The 22,439-nt window shown below is 44.5% G+C and overlaps 1 protein-coding gene across 2 annotated transcripts; it reads left to right on the forward strand.

Moving 5' to 3' along the window:
* The first annotated feature begins 7,877 nt into the window (after window positions 1-7,877).
* ptchd1 (patched domain containing 1) lies at window positions 7,878-21,936 on the forward strand. 2 transcript variants are annotated; one of them, XR_015847704.1, is made up of 5 exons: window positions 7,878-8,457; window positions 14,704-15,406; window positions 16,162-16,706; window positions 17,752-18,955; window positions 19,064-21,936. XR_015847704.1 is itself a non-coding variant. In XM_088322705.1 (4 exons), the coding sequence occupies exons 1-4, from the start codon at window positions 8,041-8,043 to the stop codon at window positions 18,853-18,855; spliced, it is 2,769 nt and encodes a 922-aa protein (XP_088178831.1). In that variant the 5' UTR covers window positions 7,878-8,040; the 3' UTR covers window positions 18,856-21,936. The 2 variants fall into 2 exon arrangements, 1 of the variants encoding a protein (XP_088178831.1); XM_088322705.1 differs by having other exon boundaries at window positions 17,752-21,936.
* The last annotated feature ends 503 nt before the right edge of the window (window positions 21,937-22,439 follow it).

Below are 22,439 nucleotides of genomic sequence, written 5' to 3' on the forward strand. Positions count from 1 at the left end.
GCCGCCGCAAAAGACCTAAAGATGATTGAATCAAGTTGGAGGAAGCTGAAAAACGAACTCCAACAAGTTTTCATCCGTGTGTTTTACTTTGTAATCGACCCTTAAATAAATCACAACCAAACTTTTTAAAATATGCACACTTGTTTGCTTGTCTGTCTTGTGCCAAAAAATGACCAAAACCACCCCGTGCATTAAAATGTCCCCCCTCTTGCGCAGCAAACGTTACTAAAACGTCATTATATCTAATTTTGGGGGAATGTAATGGATCTGTAAAGCACGGAGCCCTTTCACACGGTGCCCCTATAGGCGTGAAAATACGTTACTATTATACCTTAATCATTTGAGTTTAAAGTATTACAAAATTGTTATATTTTCAAATTCCTAAAATAAACGGCATTTTCACCTCTCAATACGTTGTTTTTATTTACAGTACAACCATCCAAAGCTGTGGTCTGGTTGTTGCCATGACAACTGTCTCATCCGCAAACTCAACCCGATTACGAGTCGATTACTTGCATTTGACAAACGAGCGCATCAGTCTTAATGGATGTCGCCTAGCAACCGATCTCCCTGCCAAACAAAGCAGTTTTCGGTTATCGATTGCGTCACTCTTATGGATGCTAGCAGTTGCCATGGCGACGTCTACTGTTGTTTCTCTTATCGGGGTCATCCTGATAGCTTTTGTTTAATTGGCGCTGGGCGGGGCCAAAGAGAGGCAGGGGGCGTTTAATGACCTCCAGGAACCCTGCCGGGCTTTGCAGGCGAAAGCACTAATTAGAAAAACAACGCTAACGTGTGTAAAGATATTGTTAGTGAATGTTGCTAGCATGTTTTTAATGTAATTTTTGTTTTGGCAGGCTTCAGGATCTTTCTGCCGAATCGTAGATAAAGTTTTGATTGCCCGTAATCCAATTTTCTGTTGGTTTTCAGTAAATGTCGCCCAGAAATGACAGACGGTTGTTCTGGTCACTGGTTAACTGAATCAAGAAAATATGTCTTCCAAGCTGTTTTTCTTTGGCTGTTGCAAGCTTTACTAACATATTTGGGGATTGCAATTGAGTCAACACGAACTAGCATGTTGAAGGTGTTTCCAAGATGGATGACATCTTCTATTATATGTGGGCGTGGTTTGGGGATTTCTTGGTAATACCGATGATCAGGTTATCTTTGAATGATTTTCTTCCCTGACAATGAAAAAATTAAAAAATGCATATCTAAATTTCGTGAAAACGAAAAGACACAAAGTCATAATGTGCCCAAATTGGAACATTTTTCACTCTAAGAAATCTAGAAAACCCCTAATTGTCATTTTCATCGAAGCAACAATATTTCAATATTTTACACACCGATGTTACAACAGATTATAAGTAATGAATAAGAAAAATAAAAAGAAGTACCGTAAATTACGGACTATAGAGCGCACCTGATTATAAGCCGCACCCACCACATTTTAAGAGGATAACCGCTTTTGTACTTACACAAGGCGCACCTGTATATAAGCCGCATGCGCCCACATTAAAACATGTAACACAATCACAAATTTAACCCAAATCAGACTTTGAGTCCCGCGATTGTAACTGAATATAAAGTACACAGTCCAAAAACCACTGCCGGCAAATTGAACGGAAAATGATACTGGTACTTAAGGTTTGATGCAGACCTGCAGAGTCCGGGTCCCAGTGAAAATAATCCAAGGAAAAGAAAATTATATTTCCAAAGGTAAGGGTGGGAAAAATATATATCGACTACAGTGGGACCTCGCTACTTCGCGGTTCGACGTTCGCGGCTTCAGAGCTTTGCGGTCTGTAATAGTAATTTTTTTTTTTTTTTTTTAAAGGGGCGTCGCTACTTGGCATGTTTTTTCGGCGGAACGTCAGCGGACGCGGGATAAGGCAGCCGGCTGGATGGGACGGGACGTGGGGGGGGGCGCGGTGGGGGTCATCACACAGCGCGACGCGAGAAAAGGCGGCGGGAGTGATCGGGCTAAACCCGTAACTGGGGGGAGCCCGCTCGTCCGACGACCCCAGTAGCGTGGCGCGACGACAGGCGGCCGTCCGCGCGCGGTGGGCGAAAGACGGCGGACATGCGCGGGACCCCCGTAACTGTGTCTTTGTTAAGCGGTGCAGATAATGAGATGAGTTTGTTTTTTTTTATCTTTGAAGGCTCGTCGCTACTTCGTAGATTTTCATTTTTTGCAGGTGGTTTTGGTCCCCATTAACCGGGTCTAAAAAATAATCATTTAAAAAAAAAAAATTCCCAAATTTTTTTTTTTTTTTTTTTTGGAAGGTGCGCCGCTACTTCGCGGATTTTCCACTTATCGCGGGTGGTTTTGGTCCCCATTAACCGCGATAACCGAGGTCCCACTGTATTGTCCGCTGCGTCCACAAACACGTCTCACCTTTACTCCACTTCCCGTCAGCCCCCGTTGTTTTCTCCCGTTCTTTTTGATTCGCCCGTGGAAAACATATCAGAATAAGTCTCTAAAATAAATACATTACAAAAATATACAGTTGCAAATACATATTATACATGGTTACACATATTTACAAAGAAAGACGGTACACCGAGAGAGTTTTCAAAGCTTTAATGATAGCTTTTAATAAACTTTCATCCCAAACCGTGCCTGTGAAGGGTAGCAAAACGCTACTATGAACACGCTCGCAACACAGTAAACGGCTCTGTTAAAAAAACATACTGTACTTGTAGTAATCACGGTAAACCGTCCTGATCTTTCTCCTTTTAACTGACATAATCAAAGTCGTCTTCCCCAGTATGGGAAAGAGACGTCGTCCCACGCTCCCATTATTCAAAAACACGCTAGCAACACGCTCGCAAAGTAAAGTTTACGTGTAGTAGCTCAGTTTCCTTCTTTATCGGACTGCTCGATTGCATTTAGCTTGAAAGCTGCGTCATGTGCCTTTCTTTTTCCAATTTGCATGGTGAGAATATTTCTACGCTAATTTAATTTGTGCACAAGCTAAGAAGTTGCTGTCTTCCTCGGCGCATATATTCCACCGGTCTAAATCTTACCTTTTGTACTCGAGCGCCGCTGGCGGCTGTTAGAATAATTACATAAATTGGCCGCATCACTGAATAAGCCGCAGGGTTGAACGTTTGGGAAAAAAGTAGCGGCTTACAGTCCGGAATTTACGGTATTTAAAGGCCCTAAGAAAACTATAACAATAAAACATACACAAGTTAAAAAGAGTCTTTTTAGCACCACATAATGTTTATTATTGTGCGCCACAGTTTTTTTTTTCTTGGGCAGAGTGGCAGCATCTCTACAACACCTAGTGTATATCTTTGCGCGCCAATTCTAATAATACATCCATCCATCCATTATCTTCACTGGGGTCGCCGGAGTGCTGGAGCCCATACCAACCATCTTCAGGCAGTGGGCAGGGGTCAACCTAAAAAGAACTTTAGGATATTTTAGCTCCCTGATGATTTTCATTCCATTGTTTTCTCGTATGTAAACGATTGGTAGGGGGGAGGTTTGTCACTTTTCCTCAGGCAAAAGCTAATTTGGAGAAGTGTTTGAAGTGGATAAAAGAATGTTGTCGCCCTCACGTTCAACTCAATTTGAAGCTCATTGATGGAACCGAAAAAAAGTTAATTCTTCTACAGTAAGTGTTTGTTTTTAGATTGAAGTTTACGCTTCTTTTGGGTCGGTTATAACAAAGTACCCTATTAGCCTCACAGCATGACGTTTGGCTCCTCCCTGCCACATAAATATGGTATCTGTTATCTGCACCGCTTATCCTTACCAGGGTCGCAGAGCTGCTGGAGCCCATCCCAGCTATATTCGGGCAATGGGCAGGGGACACCCTGAACTGGTTGTCGGCAAGTTGCTGAGACAAAAAATCAGTCATACGCACACTGATACCTAGGCAAATTGGAGTCATCATGTTCATCAGTGATACGAGAGCCCAACCCAGAGTCCTCAGGCTCTGCTTCCCCAGAGGAAGACGTGCCGGTGGAATTGAGGAGGTCTTCGAAGTACTCCGCCCACCGATTCACAACGTCCCTGGTCGAGGTCAGCAGCGCCCCATCGGCACTATACACAGTGTCGATGGCACACCGCTTCCTCCCCCTAAGACGTCGGATGGTGGACCAGAATTTCCTCGAAGCCGTTCGGAAGTCGGCTTCCATGGCCTCGCCAAACTCCTCCCATGCCCGAGTTTTTGCCTCGGCAACCGCCAAAGCCGCATTCCGCTTGGCCAGTCGATACCTGCCAGCTACTTCCAGAGTCCCACAGGCCAGGAAGGCCCGATAAGACTCCTTCTTCAGCTTGACGGCATCCCTCACCGCCGGTGACCACCAACGGGTCTGAGGGTTGCCGCCGCGGCAGGCACCGACTACCTTGCGGCCACAGCTCCGATCAGCCGCCTCGACAATGGAGGCGCGGAACATGGTTCACTCGGACTCAATGTCCCCCGCCTCCCTCGGGACATGGGCGAAGTTCTGCCGGAGGTGTGAATTGAAACTTCTTCTGACAGGAGATTCTGCCAGCCGTTCCCAACAGACCCTCACAACACGCTTGGGTCTGCCGGGTCGGGCCGGCATCTTCCCCCACCATCGAAGCCAACTCACCACCAGGTGGTGATCAGTTGACAGCTCCGCCCCTCTCTTCACCCGAGTGTCCAGAACATGCGGCCGCAGGTCCGACGAAACGATGACAAAGTCGATCATCGAACTACGGCCTAGGGTGTCCTGGTGCCAAGTGCACATATGGACACCCTTATGTCTGAAAATGGTGTTCATTATGGACAGACCATGACAAGCACAGAAGTCCAATAACGAAACACCACTCGGGTTCAGGTCAGGGGGGCCGTTCTTCCCAATCACGCCCTTCCAGGTCTCACTGTCATTGCCCACGTGAGCGTTGAAGTCTCCTAGCAGTACGAGGGAGTCCCCAGGGGGCGCGCTCTCAAGCACACCCTCTAAGGACCCCAAGAAGGGTGGGTACTCCGAACTGCTATTTGGTGCATAAGCACAAACAACAGTCAGGACCCGTCCCCCCACCCGAAGGTGGAGGGAGGCTACCCTCTCGTCTACCGGGGTGAACCCCAACGTACAGGCGCCGAGCCGTGGAGCAATTAATATGCCTACACCGGCTCTGCGCCTCTCACCACGGGCAACTCCAGAGTGGAAGAGAGTCCAACCCCTCTCGAGAGGACTGGTACCAGAGCCCAAGCCGTGCGTAGAGGTGAGTCCGACTATATCTAGTCGGAATTTCTTAACCTCACGCACCAACTCAGGCTCCTTCCCTGCCAGAGAGGTAACGTTCCATGTCCCAAAAGCCAGTTTCTGTAGCCGGGGATCGTCGCGCCAAGGACCCCTCCCTTGGCTGCTACCCAGCTCTCTGCGCACCCGACCCCTTTGGCCCCTCCTACAGGTGGTGAGCCCATGGGAAGAGGGTCCCACGTCGTCCCTTCGGGCTGTGCCCGGCCGGCCCCCGTGGGTAAGGGTCCGGCCACCAGGCGCTCGCCAGCGGACCCCACCTCCAGGCCTGGCTCCAGAAGGGGGCCCCGGTAACCCGCGTCCGGGCGAGGGAAATCGAGGACCAAAGTTTTCTCTCATCATTAGGGGTCTTCTGATCTGCGTTTTGTCTGGCCACTCACCTAGGACCTGTTTGCCATGGGTGACCCTACCAGGGGCTTAAAGCCCCCGACAACATAGCTCCTAGGATCATTGGGACACACAAACTCCTCCACCACGATAAGGTAGCAGATCAAGGAGGAGATGGATATAACTCTGTATATAATAATTGAGACCCTTTATGACAGTTTTTTAAATAAGTTTGCATGATAAGGAAGAAATGATAGGGCTATGCTATCAGGAATATCGACTTAAGAGTCGCTACCCAATTAGCTCCTCTTGTGATACATCGATAACATAACTATGGTAGGTGTTGTTTGTCGCATCTATTTTTAACTTGATTTTCAGGACCAAACTCAAAGCAAACCCGAATGTTTATATTAGTGAGGACTTGGGAGGAGGAAAGGTGATTTATGATAACAGATTAAAGCCTGTTTTTTGTAACAAAATTTAAGTCAAACAAGACTGTATAAACATTTACATCTTCCATCATTGACACTTTTTTTATGAGTTGATGAAAAAATGTTAAGGCCATCTGTCATTTTGATGGGTTGAAAATTGCTATTAACCACAGCAGCAGTACGTCCTTAATCATTTTTTTTAAAGGCAGAAAGATGGAAGCCGAGGCTGAATGTGATAATTGACATTTTAGGTTCGACCTTACCCGAAATTCGGTTCTGGGCGGGCCACCAAGTGTCTTTTTTATAGGGCACTGGTATGAATTCAACCATGGGAATATTCTATCAAACCAGACAAAACAAAACTGAAATTATAAGGATGCATCGAAATAATAGTCGTTATTGTTCTCAGGATACCATATATATATATATATATATATATATATATATATATATATATATATGTAAATACTGTAAAACTTTACAAAACTGCACTTTTTCAGAAAGGGTAGCGGGGCAAACTCTTAAGCACCACCTAGTGCCTATTTTTACAAGTCACTGATACAGATCCTGTAATATTCCCTACTTTTTATGGTGTCCAATCTAAGGATTGACTGATATGAGTTTTTCAGGGCTGATACCGATTATTACTATTAAGAGTCTCTATTCTTCCTGCTTCAGTGGCTCAGCCCCCGGTCTCTTATCCAATCAAAAGGGTAGCATCCGAGAGAGAATGCAGGAGAGAGGGAGAGAGCGGATCAGCTGCATCTGAGCCTAAATAACCCTATTCTATCTATCTATCTATCTATCGACCTTGGTCATATCCCTCAAGAGGGGTGACCGAAAGCAAGACAAACACATACAATAACAAAGAAAATAAAAGGGAAAACAATAGCAAAAAACTCACACAAATTTTTTTGGAGCATGGCCAACCCAAATGCCTAAACACCCAAACAAGTTAAGCACCTCGGCACCCAAGTTGGTTATGCTTTCGTCCCTCCAGATGAAACGGGACACAAGAAAGCGGCCATGTCACTTGGGTCAGGGAGACACAACACTCTCTTCTGTTCAACAGCAGGGCCCGACAGCTTTCACTGGTTTACCCCTGCCGCATCATAGAGGTGCCCTGCCCATCGCTTAGAACGCGTCTAAACATTCCACTATCCTTTCACAACACCTCTTCACTCATTCCTATCACCAACAATAGCTCTAGCTTTCACTAGATTTAGACCTCTTTCCTGCAGTGCACTCATTGCACCATCCATACATGTCAATCGCGGCCTTCCTCTTGGTCTCCTTCCATTTACTTCTGTTCTGTAGATCCTCTTCAACATTCGCTCTTCATCCATCCTCTCCATGTGTCCAAACCAACCTCGTACTGTCTTATCCACGCGCTTGCTCAGTTCCACGACTACTCCAGTTCTGTCTCTCACAATTTCATTTCTCAATACATCAAATCTTGTCACTCCTAACATTCTCCTCAAACACTTCATCTAAAAAACATTTCATTTCCTTCTTCAATCTGCGTTTCGGCTCCAAGTCTCTGCACCATAAAACACAGTCGGCACAATCACACTCTCATACAGTCCCCTCTTAACATCCATACTCATACTCTTACTTAATAACCCAGTTTTAAATATATGTAATCAGCCCGTCGAATAAATAAAAATACCGATAGCGATTTGTCAAATTCCCAAATATCAGTGCCGATAATGGTCGCACACGATAATCTGTAAATCTCTAGTCCAATCACATCCTTTTATTTTGACACTGTAACGTGCGGATGGAGAGTGCTCACGCACACGCTCATGTGTGCGCACGCACAGCCCACTAAAAAGCTGCGCGGAGCTAGGCTCATAGGATTCTTTGTGGGGGGTGCTGGTCCTGCAACTTCCGGCGCTCGCTTTTACTCAAAAGGGGAAGATCAAGGGGAACGAAGGGTTGAAAACAATCGAGCGGTCGCCACCCGGTTGCCGATGCAGACTTGGAGAAGCGGACGTGACCGGCAAGCCCTGACGCCGCCTGCCTCCGCCGCTCCCTGATGCCGCCGGGCTCCGCCTGGGAGAGGCTGGAGCGCGGGTGGCCGGAGCCCCCCCGGCGGCGCGGTGCTATGCTTCGGCAGGCGCTGCACGCCGGCGTGAGCGGCGGCTTCGGCGCGCTGGGTCGCTCGGTGGCCGGCCAGCCGGTGCTGCTGACTTCGGCGCCGGCGCTCCTGGCGGTGCTGCTGGGCGCCAGCTTCAGCCGCTACCGCGTCGAGGAGGATGTGCGGGGGCTGCTGGCGCCCAAGCACAGCCTTGCTAAGATGGAAGGCCACCTAGTGGACAGCCTCTTCCCCATCAACCACTCCAAGCACGCGCTCTACTCCGACCTGCAGACGCCCGGGCGCTACGGGCGCGTCATCGTCACCGCCCGGCGCGGCAGCGTGCTTGACCCACCCAATCTGGACGCAGTGCTCCAGGTTAGCCCGCAAGTAGAAAAAAACAATTTCTTCTTAGTACAGAACAGGGGCCTTTAATCTTTTTCAAGCTGATTGCTTTTTGTCACTAATTTGCGTTGTTATATGATATTACCAGGTTAATTATTGGAAGTAGGTTTAAATAGACTCTGTCAACCCCTAAACAAATATTTTACTAGAAAATCACAATGACCCACCACTGGTGAGTTATTTGCAGAACAGATCCGCAAGCACCTCTGCCAAACCTGTCAACCTCCACGGCTCCATGCCCTTACAAACTGTCGTGTTTTCCCTGACAAAATAAAAAAAAATCTTACACCATATTTTTTTTAAAAACGTGTTTATCTATGTAGTTTAACATGTTATATTGTACATGTGTTTCGTTATATCATATATATTGTAACATTATATATATATCTATATATATAAATATATATATATATTTTACAATATATTTTGTTGTGAAATTCTGAGTTGCTCGACATTAATGACGTTTATTATAAAAAAGTTCAAAAATTAAGTACCTTGGAAGTTCACTGTAGAAGGAAAAAATACATGCAAATATAATAAATGAATAATACATTTTCTTATTCAAATAATTAATTCATTATTAATTATTAATTCATTTTCTGCATGAAATTATTGTTGGTAATATACTGATTAAAGGGATAACCACAAACCTGTCTTTTTTCATTTTCTCCTTTTATGCTTCCTTTTTTTCTTAACTTCTTTATACAACATAATAATTCCTAATATAATGCATCAAAGCAAGTGAGTTGTTTGAGAGCCGGCTCTCTTTAATGAGTTGAGCCGAAAAAGCCCGTTCTCCAAAAAGAGACGGACTTCCTTTCACTAGGCGGCAGACACATGCACACAGTAGCATCAAACTGCTTGCCTTGTTCTTAAACAAAAAAAAAAACGATACCAAGATAGAGGCTACCGCAGCGAACTGTTTTGACTTGATTGATTTGCCGTTTCGTGATAGTCGGTGTATACCAGATGATACCCATAATTGACAAATTTGCATTTTTCCTTACAGATTTTCTGTATGTCGCACAGGTCTTAAAAAGCATAGTAAACATACTTTGTATGGCAAAAACGTACAGGTTGACAGGCATGACCTCTGCTGTCCTTAAGAGGCACCCTGATATAGAATCTATAAAAAATTGCATAGCCTATAGATAAGAGTGGAACATTAAATGAAATGAAATGAAATGATCTGCATTTATATAGCGCTTTTCAAGTCAATGACTTCCCAAAGCGCTTTACATTGTGCTTCACATTTCCCAATAGCGGCGGTGATCTGTGCAGCCATGTAAGGCGCTAACCTGCTTATTGGGGGTATTGGGGGTTCAGTGTCTTACCCAAGGACACTTCGGCATGTAACACGGACAAGCCGGGATTCGAACTGGGATCCCTTAATCCTAAAACGATCGCTCTACCTCCTGAGCTACTACCGCCCAAAAGTTATTTATTTTGACTCAAAGTTCTTTGACACAACTAAAATATTTTCCAAGCACTCCTTTTTTCAGATTCAGATTCAGATATACTTTATTGTCATTCTAGTACACGTGTATGCAGAACGAAATGTCGCACAGTTTCCTTGAATGTACAGATATAAATAAAATGTTGTATTGAGTTGGAGTATTGAAGTACTAATAATATAATATACTAATATATATATATATATATATATATATATATCTCATCTCATCTCATCAGCTGTACCGCTTATCCTCATTAGGGTCGCGGGGGGGCTGGAGCCCATCCCAGCCATCTCCGGGCAGTGGGCAGGGGACACCCTGAACTGGTTGCCAGGCAATCGCAGGGCACACAGGGACAGACAACTCATTCGCTCATTCACACCTAGGGACAATTTGGACCGGCCAATTCACCTGAAATGCATGTTTTTGGAACGTGGGAGGAAACCGGAGTGCCCGGAGGAAACCCACGCAAGAACATACAAACTCCGCACAGGAAGTCTGGAGCTGGATTTGAACCCACGACAGGTTCCCATGACATGAACTGTGCCGCACAAGCGCTAACCACTGCGCCGCCGTGCTGCCCTATATATATATATATATATATATATATATATATATATATATATATACATAATATACTAAATAATTATGTCCAATTTCCTCAGGTGACATGTATTTTACAATATCCTTTCTTCTCATTCCCCAGATTTTTCATTTTTCTTTTTTCTCAACCTGAGGTATTTTCTCTCCTTATTAATGATTACGAATCCTCTCGTTAGGCGTAATAAACCTGAAACGGACATTATGTAATATTTAGTGCCCCCTAGTACAAGTAACTGATTTGAATACTGGGCAAAATACATATCAAACCAATGTTAATTTTTATTTTTAAAAAATCACAGGTCGTAGAAATATCTTTTACACAGTGGAATCCACACTTATTTGTCTGTCGTCCAGCCATCACGCTGAGCTCTATGGCACTGGCCATCGCTCTCACTAGACAATGCAGTGCCACGTAGTGGTCAAATATTACACACTGGGGCTTTAAAAACACAACACAAAATCTTAGTACGATAGATTATGTGGAACAGGGGTCTCCAACATGGTGTCTGCAGGGACCAGGTAGTCCCTAGCTGAGAGCGAACTGGTTCTGAAAATGGCTCACAAGTGATGGGTCATTTCATTTCTTACTGGCATTTGAAATCATTGACGAGTGCTTGAAACAATCTTTAAGTGATTTGTATGTTATGACCCTACTTCAAATAATTATATCCTGGTTATAACATTATAATAACATAAGATGCTGTTTGAGAAATGCATCTCGTGCTAGTAGCCCTTTGCCCTAACAAAAAAGTAGCTTTCAGGTCAAAAAGGTTGGTGACCCTTGATGTAGATGGATTAAAAACCAAGATTATTTGTGTGAATAAGTTTATTTTATTTACCAAGTAAATGCCTGATCCAGGATAACATTTGCTCATGTACCGAAAGTATACCATAAACGACAATCCTGTCTGCTACCAGTGATCTAGACAAAATGGGCAAGACAAGTTCTGTCCAATAAAGAAAGTATTTTTAAAATTGAATTTAAATTTTTGAATGTATTTTTTCCTGTACAAAAAATGTTATATGGCACACACAAAAACATCTAAAATACCTGGAGAACATTTAAGTTGACAGAGATGCCTTTTTATAAATTTGCATATCAATGAGGGCAGAAAATCACTACTTTTGACGAAGTCAATACAATAGTTGCTTGACACAAGTGAAATGTTTCCCAAGCACTCCTGTTGTCCAATTTTCTCAGCTCACTACTTTTGTGATATAAACTCATTTTATCTCGTTTCCCAGATTTTTCATTTTCCTCTTAGTAAATTCATATCTGTCAAACTCAGGAGATTGCTCTTCCTATTAAAAATCACAATTCCCCTTATTGGGCGATCATAAACACCGCACTGCACCTATTTACTTACAGTAAGATATGTATGTAGAACATGGGTCTCGAACTTGATTTTCTTGGTGGTTCCCAGACCTTGGGTCTGGGTGAGGTTGGGCCTCATCTGGTTTGATAAAAATATACCCCTCTCAAATATCTTTTAGGGAAAAAAAAACATCTATGCGAAATATGTTCCCCCAAAATATTGAAAATGTGTACCAATATAAATCAGTAGAGAAAGACTACAAATGTTAGTTGAACAATCATCCATCCATCCATTATCTGCACCGCTTATCCTCAGTAGGGTCGCAGGGGTGCTGGAGCCCATCCCAGCTCTCTTCGGGCAGTGGGCAGGGGACACCCTCAACTTGTTGCCAGCCAGTCGCAGGGCACACAGCGACAGATAATCCGCCCGCTCACACCAGGGACAATTTGGTCCGGCCAATTAACCTTATATAAATGTTTTTGGAACGTGGGAGGAAACCGGAGTGCCCGGAGGGAACCAACACAAGCACAGGGAGAACATGCAAACTACGCACAGGAAGGTTCGACCTAAGAACTGTGCCGCACACGCGCTACCACTGTGCCGCCGTGCTCTAGTTGAACAATCAAATGATTGTAATTGATATTCTAATGTACGTTTTTAGCCTTGAGTTTTTTTAAATGTGAACTGTTCTAAACATTTTTTCTTGCAAAATAGTTAATAGAAACATTTCACTTCTGTTATGTAGGATAAAACAAATACAACCGCGTTGTATTGTGACCATAGTCAAACAGATACAACACGTTTAACACATGGCAGAAACTCATCGTAAGTTATTTGCAAGGTCATTCACTGTCCTTTAAGCTTCAGTTTAACAGAGACAATTCACCCTTTAAAAGAAACATCCATATCACACTCTTACATTAAACTTACATATTGAGGTGGGTGGCTCACAATATCACCCCCCAGGCTGTGTGTTCGAGAAAAAAAATATTGAACAAAATTTGAAATGATCAAAAAGTGTATAAAGTATAGGGAACACATAAGTTGACAGAGATGCCTTATCACAGAAAATATTAAAAAATTGCATCTCTTTGGGCAGAAAAGCACAACTTCTGTATCAAAGTAAATATGACAGTTCTTTGCGACTGGCTGGCAACCAGTTCAGGGTGTCCCCTGCCCACTGCCCGAAGATAGCTGAGATGAGCTCCAGCACCCCCCGCGACTCTACTGAGGATAAGCGGTGCAGATAATGGATGGATGGATGGATGACAGTTCTTTATATTTCACAAGCACTCTTTTTTTCCTATTTGCTCAGGGCACTACTTTTGTCTTTTAAGCTCATTTCATCTCATTCCCCCAAATTTTCATTTTTGTTGTTGCAATTTGACCTCAAAACAGCCGGAAAAAAAGTTAAGCACCTGTCTTGTCGCTAAGCAACAGAGGAGCGGTTGGCACTGTCTTCTCCTTGCCATGGTAACCGGGGAAAGGAAGCTTCCTATGTCGACATCTTTGCGATTGTGCGTGTCAAGAAGTAAACCAGTGCAACTCCTTATATGCGCTGTTATTATCTGAAACTAAATAAAGTTCTTGGTACTGTGATGCGTTTATTCTGTTTTCACGAGTGGAAGCCTGCAAAGGCGATTTCATAAGATACAAGTTCATTTTTTTTGACTATCATTGCGCACTGCTGACCGTTATTTCAAGTAGTACATCGTTCTCGCTACCAGCCAATAATGTTTGTTCTTAGGGCTGATATGCTTTTTGGAACCTTGAAGGTTTAATAAAAAGAGAGGGCCCAGGAGAGATGCCTTCAAGCTAAGGAATTCTAATCCATCTTAGAGACCCTAGTACAACTTAATGACCATAATACAAATGCGTGACCATTCCATATCACAAACTGTAATCTACCACAATCACACTAATAATCATCATCAAAATAATGAACTGGCATCCAATGAAATCTCCTTACAGGTGTTCAATATGAAAAACAGAATAAACTTATCACACTGAAATGTAAGCAAAACTCTACTGTTATGAACGTGAAGCTCCTAATTCCCCCAAGATGGCAGCAAAGCACCACTTTTATTCAATAGAAGTTCCTTATCCAAAACAATTTTCGGCACTGTTATATCTGCAAGTATCTACAATTCTAAATGTATGGCTCCTCATCTCTTGTAAACATAGTTCTCAGGTCCTCAATACCTCAAGATAAGCACCATGTTTATCTAAAAATAGATTTTCCACGTCTCAACTATTTTCCCGGTACTCAAATGTCAGCGAATATACTATAAATGTTGAGCTCATCCTCTTTTGTCAACCTAGTTCCTTAGATACCACAATAAATAGCAGCAAAGCACTACTTTTATTCAAAAAAGTATCTTTAACCCCAGGGGTCGGAATGTTTTTGACCCAGAGCCATAATAGCAAATTATTTGGATGTTTTTGAAAGAGAGAGAGGCAAACCACATATTTTAAGCTAAAGCACGGTTGATCCTGTGGGTTTTCATCATAAAGTGTCTCAACAGTTATCATGCAGTAATCAATGAGCTTCCATATAAAGGATTTCTTAGCAGCAAACAGCCAAAACGTTGAGGTTGGTGTAAACCGCTACTGTAAACTGTAGTCAAGACTGGGCTCTCTATATACGGGACCAAACCGCTTAATTCATCAGTGTTGTTTCGGCAATGCACCAATTTCGATCTTAAAGTTCGCTGAATTTGGAACGCTGCAGAGAATATTTGCACTGGTAGCATTTTATCTCCGAGCCATACATGAAAATAGCCATATCTGGCTCGCGAGCATTAGGTTCCCGACCCCTGCTTCACACCATCCTTTTTTCTGGTCAGCTGCACCGCCTGATCTACCAGATGCAAGTGGCAGTGCCCCTCAGCGGTCTTAACAGCTTCAACTACTCTTTCTCGCACTTGTGCCTCCCTGATGACAAAAATGCCTGCATGGTAGATGATATCATCGGCGTCCTGGAGGAGCTGCGCTCGGCGCGGGCCGCCAACCGCTCAGCGCCGACGGTGCTCTACCCCATCACTCGACTGGCAGACGGCCGACGGGCCTATATTGGCGACCAGCTAGGGGCTGTGCAGCTTTGGCCCCCTGGCGGAGTCACCCGGGGGCCCCGCGGAGAGGGTGTGCGCTCTGCCCGGGCGCTGCAGCTTACCTACTACCTGCAAGCGCGCGGCCAGCTTATGGAGGGTGTGGCCGTGCGGTGGGAGGAGGCCTTCCTGGACCACCTGCGGGACTTTGCTGTGAACTACCCTCAGCTGGGCCTGCACCCAGTCTCATCCTCATCGCTCCGAAACGACTTCCAGATGTCGTCCGTGTTGGCGCGCCTTCCCCTGCTGGCTGGCTTGGCATTGTGCGGCGCGCTCGCCGTGCTCTGTTGCTCCATGCGGGATTGTGTGCGCTCCAAGCCGTGGTTGGGTGCGCTTGCTTTACTGTCTGTGGCCTTGGCCGGGCTGACAGCTGCTGGCATCCTCAACCTTACTGGTTCCGCCTACAACTCCACCTACTTGGGCATTCCTTTTGTTGTGCTGGGTAAGTCCGCTCGATCTGTTTTTTTATTCTGTGCTCATGTCTATCCATTTTCTGCACCGCTTATCCTCACCAGGGTCCCACGGATGCTAGGGCCCATCCCAGCAGCCTTTGGTTAGTGGGTCAGGAGACACCCTGAACTGGTTGCCTGCCAGTCGCAGGGCACACACTGACATGAAACCATTCACAGCGCCACTCACATCAAGGGACAATTGAACCTGCCATGCATGTTTTTGGAATATGGGATGTAACCGGAGTGCCTGTCAGAAAACCACACAGGCATGGGGAGAACATGAAAACTCTGCAAAGGGGGGCTAGTCGCTGGAATATAAAGACCTCCCGATGCGCTTTTTTACAATGCACTTCACAATTACCCATTCACATACACACACATACCGATAGCAGCGTCAGACATGCAAGGCAAATAACTGCTGGCATATTTTTGCACATCATGAACGAGTTGACTAAGGCTCCAATTATGACCTCAAACCAGGAGGTGGCGTCAGAGGGTAACAAAGTTTCAAAGCTGTACAAGCGTACAACTTTTTTAAGGACACTTCAATTGACGCACGCCACCTTTAAACAATCTCTCCCTTTCTCAGAATGGAGAAAAGAGTAAGTCTTTCACAAAATACTATACAAGCTCTTTTGATATCTCTGAAGAGCGGAATGGCGCTTTGCACCATGAAACAATGGTGACCAGACGTTGGAGGTGCCGCCCCTTAGTGTTTAAAGTTCAGCTTTTTTTTCTGCGGCAGGTCACGGCCTATCAGGCTCCCTGGAGATGCTGTCGTCGTGGCGACGCACTCGTGAGGACCAGCATGTCAAGGAACGTGTTGCCGGCGTTTTCTCGGACGTGATGCCTCGCCTCTCAGGCTGCACCGCTCTCCATCTGACCGCTTTGGGACTGGCCGCCTCACCGCTCACCAACATGGAGGCAGTGCGCTTATTCTGCCGGGCTGCCGCACTGGCAGTGGCCGTCAGCTATGCCTACCTGCTGTCCTTCTACAGCTCCTGCCTGGTGCTCACCGGCTACCTGGAGACGGGCTACCGACACGGCTGCTTCTGCCGGAGGGTACCCAAGCCCGAACGGCTGGACTCCAAGCCTGCCTGGTACCGCTGTCTGATGTATACCCGCTACCAGGACGATGCTCCGGTGGCTCCCCGCCCTCAGGACTCGCACCTTCTTCTGGGTTGTGTCCGGCGTTGCTATGGAGACTGGATCACCAACACCTACGTAAAGCCTTTCGTGGTGCTGCTCTACCTGGTCTACGTTTCCTTCGGGCTCATGGGCTTCCTCCAGGTCAGACAATTAACACAATTTTTTTCCCTGATTCTTACGACCGGTACAACAATGTCATAGTCAAATACAGGGTTGGACGTTACTGAAAAGAAGTACTTAGGTACTTCTTTTAAAAAGTAATTACAATACCCTGCATTATAAAATAAATTGATGAACTTGTACCCCAATTCTTCATATTTCTTGGCTTGTGCAATCTTGAGAACGTGCAAACCGACACAACCGAGACACTCCAAATCCATTCTGTCTTTTGTTTTCAAACCATTCAAGGATTTCTTTCTCCTTTTTTAAATACATTTTTTTGTCCTCCAGGCATGGTTTATTGCAAAAATAATTTTACAAATGAAATAACAAAACTAAGAACTTTTTTACCCTAAATTCTGAGCTAACATTTGCCCCATTGTGCCTGTATAACAGCACCCCCTTCCCACTCGCTGCCTACCATTCACTACTGGTGACAAACAACCAAACATTTGTATATACAGTAAGCTGACCCCCTGATTTCATTATTTTATTTTATAGTTCTAAATATGGCTTAGAAGTTAGCGTACATATATATATATATATATATATATATATAGTGAGAATATCAGTAGGGGAAAATTCTTCGCTTTGCTTGAGACGGTGCAACTGTAACTGTATTGAGTTGTACTTTGTAGGCCCATATAGACATGCCAACTTTGCCTCGGCAATATGACTAGCGGTGTGATGCTGGCGGACTAAGAGTTAGATTATCCTTCCAGAGCAAAAGGAGAGCAGGAACCATATTCGTAAACTGTTTTTAATCAACTGTGGATTAACGATGAGTAGAAACACACTGTGTTGTTATGACTTTTAGTCACAATTTTTAAATTTTTTGTTACAGTACACGTTACTGAGAAAAGTAGTTGTGTTCCGGGACTTGCTTTGTATGAGGTTACTTCCAACACTTGCCAAATACAACTTAAAATACATATTATAATTAAGTCAAATCGTTTTCGTGTGACGTAAGCATACCGGATTGTTGACTACCTACTGTAGCTGTAACCTGTAACGTTTCCTGTCGCAGGTGTCCCACGGTTCGGACCCGAGCGCTCTGGTGGCCACGGACACAGCCACATCGCTGTACGCACACGCCCACCAGCGCTACTTCAGCTCCTACTCGCCTGTCATTGGCTTCTACATTTATGAGAGCGCCCCCTACTGGAATGCTAGTGTGCAGCACGACCTTCTGGAGTACGCCAAAGGCTTCCAGCGCATCAGCTGGCTGGAGACTTACCTGGCCTACCTGGCAGAGAGGAACCAGTCTTCCGGAACGTCCCGTGACATATTTACCCGCATCCTCCGGCAGGACTTCCTGCGCCAGCCGCAGTTCGCCCATTTTGCTGACGACATCATTTTTGCCGAGCAGGGGCCCGGCTGGGAGCCCAAGGTAGCGGCCTCTCGCATCTTCCTGGTGGCCAAGACCACGGAGAACAAGCGTGAAGAGATGTCAGCGCTGCTGGACACGCTGCGCCGCCTTTCACTCACCTCCCGAGTGCGCTTCCTCATCTTCAATCCGTCTTTTGTCTACCTGGACCGCTACGGGGCCGCCGTCAGCTCACCTCTTCGCCATTCTCTCTTGGCTGTGCTCTTCCTTCTGGGCGTGGCCTCGTTGGCGCCGGTGGAGCCACTCGTGGCGCTGTGGCTGGGGCTCACCCTGTTGTCGGTGCAATTCGGTGTGCTGGGCTTCATGACCCTGTGGGGGGTTGAGTTGGACTGCGCCTCGGTACCGTGCCTGATTTTGGCATTGGGCCACGCCGCTGACGGCAGCGGGCCGCTCCTCTGCGGTTTCGTCGCCGGTCGGGGCGAGGGACGCACCAGCTGGGTGCGGGTAGCACTTGAAAGGCACGGTGTGCCCTCGCTGCAGGCCTTCCTGTGTTACGGAGCTGCCCTGGCACCGGTGGGTTTGGTGCGCTCTAACTTGACGCGCACGCTCTTCTGTTGCCTGGCCCTGACCTCTGGATGCTCGGTTCTCCACACTTTGGTCTTTCTGCCAGCCCTGCTTACCTTCCTGCCGCCCTCCAAGAACCGAGGACGCCGACCCTGCCTCGCCGACACCCCCCAGCAAGAGGTGGAGTGCGTGGAGATGGACGAAGGCACCCGGGTGGTGGACCAAATCACTTCTGTCTGAAAAGTTAAACCCTGTCCTGGAGCCTCAAGAAATGTAATTCCACCTAGGGGCAGGGTTTGATTATTTACCACAAAGTCCTACTTATCACTTGAACGTGTAGCTTAAAATTATCTGTGTTTTTAGGGCTGGGTAGTCCAATCATTAAGTTCGAGTCAGACTCTTAATTTCGGCCTCTCCTGAGGTAAGTTTGGTTAAATACGAACCTAGCCTTAAAAATGTATACGTCCAATTTACTCTGTCTTGCAATCCATGTAACTACAGTATTAGCCTTATATTTATGAAAGTTTTTTGAACACATTTTGGGCATTTTCAATTTTAACTTAGCATCAGCCTTGCAGATTTTTATTTTTGTTGTCTTGAGACATCATATGTTAGCTTTAGGCGAGCAGATATTTCCATTTCTTCTTGTACATTTATAAATAGGGTTGTGAATTTCATTTTAGCATCTGACTTTGAATCTGGAGATGGCGGCAGACTATCGTATAATCTATGTGTATTTCTTAGACACGCTTGAATAAACGGTTCTTTTCGGGAATTTGTTTCTTCCCTAACAGGATAAAAGTATGATAAAAGCAGATACGCGCATTGGAAGATAAATCCTGAGGGCTCTTTAAACTCAGGTGGGCATTGTTATCACATACTTAAAAGAGAAAATATTTAACTTTCAACATTTTAAGGACACCTCAAACTACACGCTCCACCTCCAAATAAACAGATGTCTATTTTTGAGTTTTATACTAGTGCAGTGGTTAAAACATTTGCCTAACATGCGAAAGGTCTGCGGTTTGCGCCCGGATTGAAACATTTGTTGGCCTGGAGAGGGATTGGTGCCACCAGGCTGTACTTACCCAAGACACACCACAGAAAAACAGTGCCCATACAACCTTACTTGTTAAGGGATACCCCCATAAACACCAGCCCAACCACAGTATTTTTACCAGACGAAGAGCCTTTTAACCTTTAATCTGTCACAAAAGCAATGGATGTTACGTCATCACTACAAGGGAGGCCCCAAGTGATGCAATGCGTATTCCACAGTGTGATCATTAAAATTTCTAAAAAAAAAAATCCAAGTGATGAGTGATAGAGAAAGTTTTAGCATTGTCACACAACGTCAATCCTAAAGTCCGTCTTACCTCCGAAATGCAATATGCTGCTTTACATTGAAAAACAATGGCAACCAGATGACGAGATTGCTGTAACTGAGTGAGATTAGGAGGCGTTTCCTGCTACCAGTAATGGAAACCAGTACTATCTATTTCATGTGTGTAGCAAACCCCTACCCAAAAAATGGCCTGGAGAGGGATGGGTGCCACCAGGTTGTACTTGCCCGAGACACACTATAGGAAGTGGTGCCCCGACAACCCAGGCGGTTAAAGGATTCAAAAACCGTGAACTGTGAGTTGTATTAATCATGGCTATTATGGTGGCCCGCTATGAAAACCAGAAGATCAGAAGCAAGATCACAGAATGACCAGACTAATGAAATAATGCAGTTGAAAAGTTGAAACTAATGTGCATTTTGAAAGAAAGCAAGAAGCAGGATATCCTGTTTCCATAGCAACCAGCCAGTTGGGAGGAAAAACCTAAAAAGCCCAACGCGTGTTTTTGTGTGAACACACCCCAAAAATCGTTACAACTATCCCTGCTTGTTCTTTAATATACTTGCAAACATGTCATTTCCAAAGTGTTTATTAAATCAAAAGGGACACATCTTCGAAGCAGCTTGATATTTTTTGTCTTGAATCCGGACAGATTTGTTTCAGTTTCTTCCTCGGTAGAACGGAACAAAGCCCGCCTGACACCTGAGTCTTCTGTGCCGCCAAAAAATCTGTAGTTGCCTTCGGGATGTTTATGTCTTCTTGGTTTTGGGATCATTACTCAAGCTCTTAGCCACACCTGTCTAGATGTCTTTCTTTTACCGGACTCGATTACACAATTCAGCCTAAGGGCGTCATATTTCTCTTATTAATGCAGCGTTAATATTTTGGTTGCAAACTGCTTTTTTCTATCCTAGACCAGACATTCTATTGACAATTTGTTTCCTAACCAACTATCATAAATCCTAAATACGTACAGAGTCCAAACAAGGTGTCTTAAATTCGCAGCCTGCGTGCCATTTGCGGCCTTCAAGATGTTAGAAGATGTTTCACTCCTTTTTCAAAAAACGAAAATGACTTTAAGTATTCTTATATATACCTACATCGCATATAAGCGACACCCTAAAACTGCTTCAGAATAGCCACATACTAAAATAAATTCCAAATTTTAATAAAGTATGTACTGAACAGTTATGGTTATTTAATTATGTAGTAAATAAAAAAGAAAATCGTCGGCAGTCTACAACACTATTTTACTTGAGTTTTTTGAAGGTAGTACCGTTTTAGATTATGTTTAGAGATATTGTGAGCTCGGGGAATTTTTAAAAACTCTGTTATTACATAAATTGTATGCTGATAATGGCTGTGTATGTAAAGCCCTTTAGAGAGTTCTTGTGAAAAAACGGCTATAAAAATAAACGAAACTTGACTTGACTCAAGGTGATTTTGGGACCCTCAACATAATATGGAAAGCTTAATTTTAGAGCGGCCAATACTGTTGAACTGAAGCTCAAACAAAATTGGATGCATTTTACATGTATTTTTTGGTGACTTTCTGTCTTTGCAAACCTTATGTGGCCCAACCTCACGCAGACCCTAGTTCCAGCGGCCTCCGAGTGAATTGAGTTTGAGACCCTTGGTCTAGACCATCTAAATGTCCTGGTAATGTCAAATTGAGACATCAAATTGGCCTGATGCATTACCTAGAGCAGGGATCTCCAATGTGATGACGCTTGGTGCCAGATGGTCCCCTAAAGACAGTTGAGATGCCCGTGGACCTGTTCTGAAAATATCTCATCAGTGCTGGGTCATTGTGATTTCTAGAAAATTATTATTTTTCTGGGAATGATTGCCTGACTCGATTTAACCCTATTTTTCTTAGGCAACTTTGTAATAATACAGTAACAACATAGTTAAATCATGATACGTTCTTATTTCAGAAATTTAAATAAATAAATTTCGGTTCATTAAAGCATCAATAATTATTGTTAAGCAATTAATTAAGAAAATGAAATTAGTTTCTATTCATGTATTAAACACATCTATTTATTTGTCTTTATATTGATTTATTTTACAGGAAATACAATAAACTAAATTCCAAATTATGGGTTTTATGAAGCGAATGAGCAAATGATATGCAGTCATTTTTAGCTAGTTATCTTGCTACCTTTTTAGCTTTATAGCTAGCTATCATCCCGCCTTTTATCTATTTAGCAAGCCATCTAGCTAGCTAACTATCTAGGCCCCTTTTAGTTATCTCACCTGTTTACCTTCCTAGCTGAATATCAAGCTACCTATTTAGGTGTCCCTTAAGCTAATTACTAACAAAAGTAGCTTGACGCTTGAAAAAGGTTGGAGACCCCCGCTATAGAGAATAGGGCTTAGACTCCTAACCCAGACTGTTCCATTCCCAACGAACTAAAACCATCCATTCATCCGTTATCTGCACCGATTATCCTCAGTAGGGTCGCGGGGCTTCTGGAG

The sequence above is a fragment of the Urocampus carinirostris genome, chromosome 18 (assembly GCF_059441175.1).
Source record: "Urocampus carinirostris isolate Australia breed hairy pipefish chromosome 18, RoL_Ucar_1.0, whole genome shotgun sequence".
NCBI classification, from domain to species: domain Eukaryota; kingdom Metazoa; phylum Chordata; class Actinopteri; order Syngnathiformes; family Syngnathidae; genus Urocampus; species Urocampus carinirostris.

Coding starts and splice junctions, on each gene's coding strand:
- ptchd1 (XM_088322705.1), top strand. CDS start 8,041: ATGCCGCCGGGCTCCGCCTGGGAGAGGCTGGAGCGCGGGTGGCCGGAG. Junction 15,407..16,161: donor CATTCCTTTTGTTGTGCTGG/GTAAGTCCGCTC, acceptor TTTCTGCGGCAG/GTCACGGCCTATCAGGCTCC. Junction 16,707..17,751: donor GGCTCATGGGCTTCCTCCAG/GTCAGACAATTA, acceptor TTCCTGTCGCAG/GTGTCCCACGGTTCGGACCC.